This window comes from Manis pentadactyla, chromosome 2 (assembly GCF_030020395.1).
Source record: "Manis pentadactyla isolate mManPen7 chromosome 2, mManPen7.hap1, whole genome shotgun sequence".
Taxonomy (NCBI): Eukaryota; Metazoa; Chordata; class Mammalia; order Pholidota; family Manidae; genus Manis; species Manis pentadactyla.
In genome coordinates, this window is record NC_080020.1 from 177,268,409 (window position 1) to 177,281,461 (window position 13,053).

Below are 13,053 nucleotides of genomic sequence, written 5' to 3' on the forward strand. Positions count from 1 at the left end.
GGGCCCCCTGGGCATGTACTGTGCCTGCGCTCTGGCCCGGATGGCTGGGGCTGGGTGTTCGGCAGTCCTGGGCTCCGTCTCCCTCCCGCTCTGCCTGTTGTTCTCCCGCCGGGAGCTGGGGGGAGGGGCGCTCGGGTCCCGCCGGGCCGGGGCTTGTATCTTACCCCTTTCACCAGTCGCTGGGTTCTCGCTGGTGTAGCTGCAGTCTGGCCACTGTCCTGCATCTTCTGGTCTCTCTTTTAGGGCTAGTTGTGTTTGTTGTATTTTCAAAAGTATATATGTTTTTGGGAGGAGATTCCCACTGTCCTACTTACGCCGCCATGTTGGCTCCGCCTCCGCCGCAATTTGCTTTTATTCTGTTGAAAATAATAAGGCTCTTCACCAGGTTTCCAGTTTTAATTTGGTAGATACAATGTAGACAGAACAAAATCAAAATCATGGAAATAGAACAAAGAAATGAAGCCCAGAAGAGTTTGTAGAAGTATTAAAAAGTGTTACATTCATCGGGAATGTATCTAAGGCAGTCAGAGAAGAATCTTCAGAAATCATAGCACATCAAGCTAAAGGGCACTGTAGATGTCTTTAAATGTCAGAGGTAGGAAATATATGACCCTTGTGCTATCACTTCCCACTTCTAGTAATAGCTGTTACTAATCAATCATGGCTTTCCTTCCTGTTCAGGAAACAGCTACTGAATCTCTTTACAGTCACTGCCAGTTAAATAACTTGTTGGCATTTCTTGTGAAATCTACTTTAATGTCTCTCAGCCAGACTCATCCTTTTGCAGAAGGGAAAGCTGAGGCAGGATGGTATAGTGGAAAGGTTTGAGGACAAACAAGAGTTAAAAAATCACACGCTTTCCAGTGCCAGGAGTACTTTTTAAAAATGAGCTAACAAATGGTCAATGTGAGTTTTGTTAGTTTATCACATAGTTAACAGTTCTAAAAGTTTGTTTGGAGATGGGTATTGATTTAGAAAACCTCTTTCCCTGTGAAATTATACGCAGGATTTCAAGATTCATATAGTGAGTCAGTGTAAACCAAGGAGGTTGAAGTTAGGAATTGTATTAAACTCGGATGCTGTTGTTGAGTTACATGTATTGGATTTAATGTGGCATCACTCTGAATTTTCTTTTTAAAGATGTTTTGAACCTCTAATTTGTTTTAAAACCAATTGGTTGTATGCTAACATTTGAGGTTTTCTTTAGTTAGTATTCATTTATTATGTTTAATTTAAAATTTTCTATATATATTACTTTTACCATCAGATTACCATCAGAATTATGTCTTAAAAAAAGAAAGATATTTTAGTATGAGTTTTTCTGGATGAGCTGCATTATTGGGGTTTGGCAGCCCTGGACTTCCTCTTCAAGACTAACTAGTGCACCTCAGACTGCAAGCAGTTCTTAACAGTGTAATATGTTAATGACTTTAAGTGAGCTAGATTGTGTCCTCTAGTAGTTTATTTAGCTGTTGCCTGTGACAGTGGTGGCGAGTAGACTAGTTGAGAATCAGTGTTCTTTGGCACATTTATAGTATTTTGGGAAAAGATTTATAATCTATGTACATACTGTCTTTTAATGATCTAATTGAAATAATTGGGACTGATAGTTTTCTGTATGTGTTTAATCTTGATGATGTCTGTGATCCATGGTAGGAAAGAGTGTAAAACACATAAAACTTTGATTTATACCCAGGTTATTGGTTTACTTTGTTCATATTACAGATACTTTATAAAGGAACAGCAGATACAACAAGAACCCCAGACCTTGTGCAGGGCTGTGGTACTGTCAAAGTGGGATGCTTATATAATACATGATAACTTAAAAATCTTTGCAGGTGTAGGTTTTTTTCCTTGAATGTAAGTGAAATGTACAATTTCTTTATGTCTTTGGCCTTGTTCTACCCTTTTTGGGAAAGTTCAGACAGTTGTTTCCGGTGGTTTTGGGTTCCAGTTTTGGATTTCTTTTTTGGTTTTTGAAGGGCATGATAGTTTACTTGAAAAAATTGCATTGTACTAATGGTGATCATACATATTTTGATGGCTTTCTCGTTAGATATTAACAATGTGGTTGATATGCCTAAATAGGACCAAACTCTTAATAGTAATAAAGATATCTTTTCAAGTGGAAATGAAGACTAGTCATTCTGGAGTTCCATTCCACAGAGTTAATCTAATCTCCTTATGAATCAGTGACATAGTGTAATATTAAGAAAAAGGAAAGTTCTTTCATAAATAAGCAACTTGAACTTATATCTCTGTATTTTGGTCTTCAGTTTTTATACATTTAAGCTGCATGCTCTTTGGCTAAGGGCAGTCATGGAAGGCGTCAGATAATTTCCATGCTGCTGTTCCTAAATGTGGATTTCCTTTACCTGTGTTCTACTACCTCTTTGCTGTTTTGGTTCACATTGTACTCATCCTTTCTATTCTAGTTTTGCTTTTTCAAATGTGTGTTCCTTTTCTATGAATTCTCAATAGTTGTTAACATTTTAGTTTTTTGTTTTCTGCTAGAGTCTGCTAAACAAGTGATTCAAGCCTTTTTCTCTTAAGATGATTATATGTATTTTTAGTCCATTTTTGCCTTTTCTTAAATAGGTCGTATTTTTCACATCATCGATATTTGTAAGTTATTTATTCCTGTTATGGATAGCATGATCATTGGAAGTAAGAAAAGTGATTCATTCCATCTGTATAGTTTTATAGGACTTATATGTTGCCTAAATACTTATGAAAATGTTTTCCTTTAAACATAATGTGCAGTATATAGGTCATAAACCACAAAATTGCTGATTGATTTTTTAAATTAAATTTTCCTTGACAAAATGGCAGTGATGAAAGATAAATGATCAGCCTTCTAAGCTTCATTGAAACTAAGCATTTGACATATTTGTTTTAGTCTTTTACACTTATGAGAAATTCCCCTTTATAAAAGTTTCACTGCCTTTAAATAATTTTAAGTGAGGATTTCTCTCTTTTTTAAAGGAGAACTCTAGGTTCACATTTTTGCATATCTTAGACATAATTATGCAAATGAGATTTTGTCATAATTATGTCAATTTAACCAGAATTTTCTATTCTTTATTGCAGGTATATTTGCTTACTTAAACTACCATGTTCCTCGCACAAGACGAGAAATCTTGGAGACCCTGATTAAAGGCCTTCAGCGACTAGAGTACAGAGGATATGATTCTGCTGGTATTTCCTTTTAAAAAACTACAGATTTTGCATGATTCTTGAATCTATTTGATTTTTTTTTCATTAAAAAATTTTTTTAGTTAATTATTTAGTAATGTGTGTTTTGTTGTTTTGGGTAAATCTAAAATCTGAAGAATTTTTGGTTTATGTTTGAAAGGTTTGTTTATGTAATTTCAACAGTATTATCATTTATGCCTAGTATTATTTCTTGTGTGTATCTTTTTTTGTTAAGAATGTTACTATAAAAATTTAATCACATGGGGACATTTTCATGGTAGAACAAAGTTCTTGAGGGCTTTGCTTTATAAATTATCTTTTTTCTTTACTGTAACTTTAATATCTTTTTTTTTCCATGGATTCCTTGCTTTTGTCACATAAACTTGCCTGAGATTTTTTCTGTCTTAAGTAAATGACAAAGCAGATAAAAAATAAAAATAATTTCTTCTCAACTTTATGTTCTACTCTAGTTCCTTACCTTAACTGTGTCAGGGGTCCCCAAGACTACCCCTAGTTTTGGTGATTCCCTAGGAGGACTCAGCATATATTTTCATGCCTGTGATTTATTATAATAAAAAAATACAGCAAAGGGGAAAAGCACTTGGGGCAAAATCTGGAGGAAACCTAGCATAAGCTTCTAAGAGTTTTCTCCCACCGAAGTCACATAATGTGCACTCAGTTCCTCCAGCCAGTTGTGACAACGTGTGAAATATTGTATATCATTGAAGCTCATTAACCACTCAGTGCCAAAAGTTTTTTACTGGGGACTGGTCATGTAGGCGCCCTCTGACTAACAGAGACCAAAATTTCAGACTCTTGGAAGGAAAGCAGATACTCAGCATGTGCACTTTGTTTGCACAAGCAGTTTAGGTGCAGTGGGTCATTCTTAATCAGTTAGGGTGGTGGTAACCCTTCTAAAACCCAGGTTCCCAGATGCCAGCCAAGGGCTGACTTTGCAGAGAGCCCTTTCTAAGGATAGCTGTGGTAGGCCTGCTGTGTTAACTTTTTTCTGTACTTTTAACATGGCCAGATGTTATGGGCGTTTATATTCCACGACTTTCCTCAGTTAATAGAAAGTCGATTACTCAAGACCTTTGCTCTTTAAATTCTCTCCTTCCTTAGCTTCTTCTGACTTCACAGTTCTCTTCCTAACTTGCTGATTCTTTTCTGTTTGTTTTGGGAGCTCCTGTTCTTCCACCTGTTGTTTAAATATTAATGTTCAAGATTTTTTCTGGGGCTCACTTTTCTTACTTTGTATCTTCATGTGTGAGCTCTGACTTCATCAACCTCCTATGTGCTGGTGACTTACAATCCAGATGTATTTCCAAAGCTGCAGACCTGTATTTCCACTTGCCTCCTAGAAGTTTCCCCCTGGCTAATCCATGATACTGTAAACTTTGCACATTCAGAATTGAACTGAATATATTCTAGTTCTTACCTTACTCCCCACTTTATTCTTTCTGTGTTGCTTTCATATACAATCAATCAGCCCAGACTGTTCCTACTTTCCCTCATTATGTTCAGTCAGTGCTGATCTCCACATCACTGATTTCTGTCTTCATTAGCACCCTTTGGTTCAGGCCTTACCTCATTTTGCTTTGCTGTAGCTGTATTTCCTGACAGCTGGTTTCTTACATTTCTTCCCTTCAACCTATTCTCTACTTTGTTTCCAGAAAATTTTCTAAATGCTCTTGCCATGTGAATTCTCATACTTGACACTATTCAGTGCTTTTCTAATACCTTCAGGGTAACTTTTAAAAATTCCTTAGGAACTTAAGTAGAGTCTCAAGAAATGTGTTCCCTGACATTCCTTCTTTATTTCCTCTCTGAGGTGGGTACCCATCTTGTGAATTTTTCCACTGTGTTGCAGTTGCAACCCAACTTGTGGTACTGTTACTATAACCTAAGGCCACACTGTATTGTAATTATTTTTTCCCTTTCTGTCTTCTCAAGAGATAACAGAAATTTGAGGATATGAACTGAGTTATTTTCATTTTTGTCTCTAGCAGCTGCCATAGTTCTTGACATATAATAGATTTCAGTAAATGTTGATTGATAAATAAGTGAACTAATTAAGTGGAAGAATATTTTCTGATTAAAAGCTTTGCCTCACACTGATAATCTAATTGTTTCTAAGTCTTGCTTTTCTACCCCTTGATGATTTAGGTGTGGGAGTTGATGGAGGCAACGACAAAGATTGGGAAGCCAACGCCTGCAAAATCCAGCTCATTAAGAAGAAAGGGAAGGTTAAGGCACTGGATGAAGAAGTGCACAGTAATGTAACTTCGTTTGATTTTTGTCTGCCCTCCCCTTCTCCCTTCCTATCAAATTACCTTTCTGCCCATATTTTGGGGCCTATTTTAAAAATAGTAACATTTAAAGTTGATTGGAGGGAAGGAAAGTGTTTTTTTATTATCTGTACTGGTGTAAAAGTACCTTAGCTTCAAAAAATGATCACATTTCCTAAGGAAAGAAATTAGTTAGGTGCATTGTGTTCATCAAGCTCATTATCCTAAGGTGAAGTGGCCACCGTTCCTGAGGAAGGACAGAAGGCATTGTTAGTGGTGTCCTGATTCATGTGTCTTCACTTGTGGTTGTCTTCACTTTGGACTAAATGCCTATTTATGGCATATGGTTGCTCTGGATGTTGCAACTTTTAGTAGGTCTGATATAACCAAGTAAGTATCATGTTCTTCCCTCATGATTTTCTTACTTCCCTGGTATGAAGTAGTTGCCCAGAGACACATGCTCCATTAAAGGGGATGTACTTCTCAGTATTTAGTTTATAATATTATGCTTATACATCTTAATTTTTCACAGGAAACTTGAAAATAAGAACTTAGAAGTAAACTGAGAAAATAATTAACAATTTTAAAAAATACTTGACAAAACCCAGGAAATAGCAGTTTTTATGTGCCTGATCAAATGGGTGCCATATAGTCATCATATAGGAGTGCAGATAGAAGAGAATGATGGAGTCAGTCTTTTTTTTTTTTTTTTTTCATATAACCAAATACTTAACACTGTAGTACTTGCTTAACAAATGAAGTCAGTACTTACTTTGCATGTACGGTGGGTGGAATTAGCTAGAGATAGGCAGGCACCCAAATGATGACACTTCAGAAACTATAGTATAAATATTTGGTCTACTGTGTATACTGCACCCTGTATACCAGGCTGATTATAGTAGGCTCTATAGGAGAGAACAAACAGATTGCTTTAATATTCAGGGGAGAGCTAGTTCTCACAAGTTGGGGAGACTTGGGTTATATAAGGAATGGCTGTTGATTATATTTGTGCGCTGCAAGTGAGAAGGGAGGACCTTTCCAGTAGAATAACTTGGGTAAAGATAAAAATAGGGAGGTCAAGTTTGGTGGAATGGTATAGGTGGTCCTTTTAATCTACATTATTGGTAAGATGAGTATGGCAGGCTAGAAAGCAGCCTGTGACCAGAATCACCAACTTTGACTGTCAGTATATCAGAACATGCCTTCACCTGCAGAAAAGTTACAAAGCAGTGGAGAAATGGGAACTTGGCAGGCATTGCTTGTGAATTTATAACTCATAAGTCACTTTGAAGAGCAACCTGGCTGTATCTAAATGGGATGTGCCTGTATCCTATGACCAAGCACTTCCACTCCTGGCCATATACTTGAAAGATTCATTGTAGCAAATTTTAGAAACAGCCTAAGAGTCTGCCAGTAAGGAAGTGGGACAGTAAGTTGTATGTGATACAGTGAATGACCTATGTAGCTTCTGAAAGGAGTACACTGGATCTTGTTCTTCATGTGGGGACATGGGTAATTCCTGGGAACTTAATGTTGAGTGAAAAGAGACAACCTGAAGAAGGATATGTAAAGTATAGTAGTACTATTTTTAAAACACCAAAGACAGTAGTATTTATCATTAGTAAATGCTATTATTTAAGGATACACATTAGCATAACAGCTTAAAGGCACAGATGGGAAGGTGCTCCTTCAACCTGAGAATCCTCTGGGGAGGAAAGAAATGGGGTAGGGTATAAAAGAGCAATTTTTTACTTTTTAGATCTTAAAAAAGATCTAATGCACAAATGGTTAGATGTAACATTTGTTAACTTTCCGTGTGGGTAGTTTGGGATATTTATTTTATTATTCCTAGCAAGTTTTACTGTTTGACCTATTTGAGGGAAGACCTCTCAGAAAAGGCCATTAGATTGGTTATTGGTTGTTTCTGACTTTGATAATACTGGCTAACGTTTATTGATTGCTTTCTATGACCCAGGCACTCTAGTAAGTGCCTTACATATATATTTCAGTTATAACCCATGAAGTAGGTAAAATTATCACCGTCATTTTACAGATGAGGATATTGAAACACAGAAGAGTAGGTACTGTCAGATAGTGTAAGCAGTAAAGGCAGTGAAGTTTGGGGGCAAAGGAAGGGTGGAGAGGGTTGCTGTTCTAGGGAGTGACAAAAATTAAGGATTCTTTTACATTTTGTATCTTTAAAAAGATGCAAAGCACAAATGGCTTTATGTTAACATTTGTTGTTGCTGGACATAGGTACTTGAGTGTTTTATTGCTACCAGCAAATTTAAGTATGTTTGAACTATTTAGGAAAAGAAAGGATGAAAGTTGAGAAAAGGTATATAGAGGGCAAGAAACCTTGGGGGTGAAAGTCGGGGGAGAGAGGATGCAAATAAGGAAATTACTGAGCTATTACAGCTCAGAAAGGTCAAGACACTGATAGGAAATTAGCCTTTATAGGAGTCATAGGTAAAATAAAAGCTAAATAAAGCATTATGAGGTGAGGGAAAAAAGCTGAGCATAGTCCCTAAAGTAAAGGAACTATGTAGGATTGAGGCTTAAGGAGAATAGAAAAGATGAACTATCAGTTGAATGAGCTCTCAGCTTAATGAATAAGGAACATGGATACATGTTTCTTAACTGGGAACAGTGATACACGTTTGATAATTACCATGACTCAGTTTAAAGAATTATATGACTTATTGTTGCTTGGCAGCTTGTAGTGTGGAGGCATGGGGTATGAAAACTGGAGGTTACTTAGACTTAAGGTTCAACAAAGGCTTTAGAACGGAGATAACAGAACAGGTAGGGAGAGTCAAGGGTTGGAGGTCATGATTAATTTATAGAACAGGAAATCTTCGTGAGGCATATACTTATATTGTCATAGCCATGATTTTTTTATTAGACATTAGCTAATGTTCCTTTGGCAACAGTGAAATAGGTATGGTAATTACCATGAGTTTGAAGTGGATTCAATTTATAGACTCTTGTTACTTTCTCCAGTGTTGCTTGTCAGCATGTGAAGGGAGATACTGCTTTAATTATAGTTAGCCTAAAAAATTCGTCAGATGTTTTCATTGTGTGCACTAGCCTGCTAAGTAGTGATAAACAGTAATCCTTTTTCTGGAGGTCATTTATCTGGTCACCTTTATTAATCAGACCACAGTTAAACAAGGAAAGAATATACTGATCATTTCTATCTAGTAGTTGATTGAGCCATCCACAAAAATTTGAGTATCTGCCCTATAAGCAGATAATTTGAGTATCTGCTTAGTGCTTAGGATTCAAAGATAGTAAGGCAAGCTGCTGCTTTTGTAGAACTAAAATTCTGGTAGCAGCTAGGTTGACAACATGTCATAAATGTTGTACTAGTGGAGCAGAGTATATACCATTATGGTTTTAATATTAGGCTTTGGAGTCAACCAGACTTGGGTTCAAACCCTATCTCTGCGCTTGTTAGCTGTGACCTAGGGCAGGTTCTGTGACCTCTGAGCTATAGTTTCTTAATCTGTTAAATAGAATGTTGTGAAGGTTCAATAACAATGAATATTTATTGAATACTTACTATATACCTGCCATTGTTCTGAAACCTGAGGACATAGGGGAGAACAAGATAGGCAAACTCCCTGCCTTGATGGAGTTTATCATCTAGTGAGAGGGCCAGACAGTGAACAAATATATGTTAGGTAGTGATTAGTGCTATGAAGAAGTATGGTAGAGGTGACATTTGAGTGGAGACAATGTGATTGTCTGAACGAGGGAATCCTAGGCAGAGAACACCCAAGTGCATAGACTGTGCATGAGCTTGGCCTGTTACTGTTGTAAGTCAGTGGGATGAGCATACAGCGAGTGGTGGGGAGAGGGAGGAGCTGAGGCTAGTGAAGTGGCTGAGGGCTAGGTTATGTAGGGTCTTGTTACTGGGAGGGGTCTTTCTCACCCCTCGTCAGGCACACCGGACAAGGAATATGAAGCAAAATAAGAAGGCTAGAAGACAGTTCTACTTAGCAAGGAGAAAGTACACTCTCTAGGGGGGTGGGTGGCCTGAGAGGTCAGGACCAGCCCTGTTTATCAGAATACTTGTTGATTTTATGGGAAAGTGAGGGGTGGGTTAACAGGTTCAGATTATATAACTGCTCTGGATCTGCACATGCTCTTACTCATTAATGCACACACACACAAAAATGAGGTTAGTGGGAAGATGGGAAATTCTAATGATCATATGAATGGGCCAACATTGTTCTCTGACATACCTTGGTGGTGCAGGCTTCAGCCTTGGGTATTTAATGTTAGTTTAAGGATCATGTGAATGTGCCAAGGTCATTCTTAGACATGTCTCAGTGTCCTTTGTGCAGGCGTCAGCCTTGGGGATTTCCTGGCCATGCCCTCTTGTTTCAGGCCAAGAGTGGGTGTAAACACACCTAGAAAGGTTACTAGCTTCCACCTCTCCTCTCCTTTTTGCTGCTCATATCTTACTCACTGCCCACTTTAATGGTCTTAAGGGTGTTTTATTACATGTGTAGATTTTACTACATGTGTGTAATGGGAAGTCATTGGAAAAATTTGCATAGGAGAGATGTTCTAACTTCAGTTTTGAAAGACTCTCTTGGATTGGTGTGCAAAGACTTGATTGTATAGAGGGAAGACTGGACACAGGGAGACCAGTTAGGATTCTTTTGAAGTAGTCCATTTTAGAGATGACAGTGTCTTGGGTAACAGTGATGGCATGGAGTGGTGAGAAGTCTTTTGTACCTAGCATGAGTACATTCTCAGTAAATGTTAGCTGTTGTTATTTGTAAAAGGTGTGCTGAGAGCTTTGAGGTGTAATTGGAGAGGGGTGGGAGAAAAGTATGGAAAAGAAGGTGGGGGCCAGATGGTAAAAGGGCTGGTGTACCATGAAATGGGGTTGTAGCTTTATCTTATGAGAAAGTGGTTCTCTGGTTGTGTGTTAGAATTTGAGGATTTCTTTTTTTGTTGTTTATTTAAAACATTTAAATTTTTTGAATAAGTCATACTTGTACACAGTACAAAATTATGAAGAGGCAAAAAGTAGCAGTAAGGGGAATTACGCTCCCCAACTTCAAGCTCTACTACAAAGCCACAGTAATCAAGACAATTATAGACCAATCAAACAGACTAGAGTTCAGTTATTAACCCAAGCATACATGATCAATTAATATACGATAAAGGAGCCATGGATATTCAGTGGGGAAATGACAGCCTCTTCAACAACTGGTGTTGGCAAAACTGGACAGCTACATGCAAGAGAATGAAACTGGATTACTGTCTAACTCCATACACAAAAGTAAACTCGAAACGGATCAAAGACCTGAATGTAAGTAATGGAGCCATAAAACTTTTAGAAGAAAACATGGGCAAAAATCTCTTGAATATAAACATGAGCAACTTTTTCATGAACATATCTCACCAGGCAAGGGAAACAAAAGCAAAAATGAACAAGTGGGACTATATCAAACTAAAAGCTCTGTACAGCAAAGAGCACCATCAGTAGAACAAAAAGGCATCCTACAGTATGGGAGAATATATTTGTAAATGACATCCGATAAGGGGTTGATATCCAAAATATATAAAGAGCTCATGCACCTCAACAAACAAAAAACAAATAACCCGATTAAAAAATGGGCAGGAGGGGCGAAGTCAAGATGGTGGCGTGAGTAGAGCAGCAGAAATCTCCTCCCAAAACCTTATATATTTTTGAAAATAAAACAAATACAACTATTCCTAAAAGAGAGACCAGAAGACACAGGACAACATCCAGACCACATCTACACCTGCGAGAACCCAGCGCCTCGCGAAGGGGCTAAGATACAAGCCGTGGCCCACAGGGACCTGAGCACCCTCACCCCAGCTCCTGGCTGGAGGAGAGGAGTTGGAGCGGGGAGGGAGAGGGAGCCCAGGACTGCTGAACACCCAGCCCTAGCCATCCGCACCAGAACGCAGACACAGTGCATGTGTGGGGTCCTGGATACTAGGGAAACCGCAGTAAAACCTGCGAGCAGGTCCCCACAGTTGGCGCCCCTGGGACAAAAGAAAAGCGAGTGCCCTTTGAAAATCTTTAAGGGACAGGGGCCTCACAGCTGGATGGAAGCGCCCCGGAGCAATCAGCCCAGTAACTGGGAATCCCGGGGAACTCCGGGTGCCACAATCTCCTGGGTGGCAGTGCAGCTCCGAGACCCCTCACGGTGATAAACAGCCTCCAGCCCATTACCCCTCCAGCATGTCTCTGCCATAGCGGCAGCGGCCACGCCCACAGCAACTGGGCAGAGCGTCTTCCACAGCGGCTGAGCAAGAATCAGACACCCTGTCTGTGTGTATCTGCACAGCACAAGCCGCTAGGGGTCGCTGTTCTCCCAGGAGAAGAAGGCCACAAACCAGCAAGAAGGGACGTTCTCCCAGCTGACACACACACCAGCTCCCCACAACTACCTCTATCGCCATGAAAAGGCAGAACAATTTGATCCAGATCAAAATCACAGAGTCAACCCCTGAGAAGGAGATAGACCTAACCAATCTTCCTGAAAAAGAATTCAAAATAAAAATCATAAACATGCTGACGGAGCTGCAGAGAAATATACAAGAGCTAAGGGATGATGTCCGGAGGGAGATTACAGAAGTGAAACAATCTCTGGAAGAGTTTATAAGCAGAATGTATAAGATGCAAGAGGTCATTGATGGAATAGAAACCAGAGAACAGGAACGCATAGAAGCTGACGTAGAGAGAGATAAAAGGATCTCCAGGAATGAAACAATATTAAGAGAACTGTGTGACCAATCCAAAAGAACAATATCTGCATTATAGGGGTACCAGAAGAAGAAGAGAGAGAAAAAGGGATAGAAAGTGTATTAGAAGAAATAATTGCTGAGAACTTCCCCAAACTGGGGGAGGAAATAATTGATCAGACCACGGAAATACACAGAACTCGCAACAGAAGGGACCCAAGGAGGACAACACCAAGACACCTAATAATTAAAATGGCAAAGATCAAGGACAAGGACAGAGTTTTAAAGGCAGCTAGAGAGAGGAAAAAGGTCACCTACAAAGGAAAACCCATCTGGCTATCATCAGACTTCGCAACAGAAACCTTACAGGCCAGAAGAGAATGTCATGATATATTTAATGCAATGAAACAGAAGGGCCTTGAAACAAGAGTACTGTATACAGCACGATTATCATTTAAATATGAAGGAGGGATTGAACAATTCCCAGATAAGCAAAAGTTGAGGGAATTTGCCTCCCACAAACCACCTCTACAGGGTATTTTAGAGGGACTGCTCTAAATGGGAGCACTCCTAAGACTAAATAGATGTCACCAGAGAAAATAAAATCAGAGCCAAGAAAGCAGACCAACCAAATACTAACTAAAGGCAAAAAATAAAATCAACTACCCACAAAAGCAGTTAAAGGAAACGCAAAAGACCACAGAATAAAACAACCAACATATAAGAATGGAGGAGGAGGAATAAGAAGGGAGAGAAATAAAGGATCACCAGTCAGTGTTTATAATAGCTCAATAAGTGAGCTAAGTTAGGCAGTAAGATACTAAAGAAGCTA

At 38.9% G+C, this 13,053-nt stretch overlaps 1 protein-coding gene across 2 annotated transcripts in view; it reads left to right on the top strand.

The window, feature by feature from the left end:
* GFPT1 (glutamine--fructose-6-phosphate transaminase 1) overlaps positions 1-13,053 on the top strand; it is a 101,398-nt gene that overhangs the window by 23,001 nt on the left and 65,344 nt on the right. For both annotated transcript variants that reach the window (XM_036908240.2, XM_036908241.2), the window contains exons 2-3: positions 3,091-3,198; positions 5,362-5,469. In XM_036908240.2, coding sequence (XP_036764135.2) covers positions 3,091-3,198; positions 5,362-5,469 — 216 coding nt within the window. The remainder of the gene's footprint in view (positions 1-3,090; positions 3,199-5,361; positions 5,470-13,053) is intronic.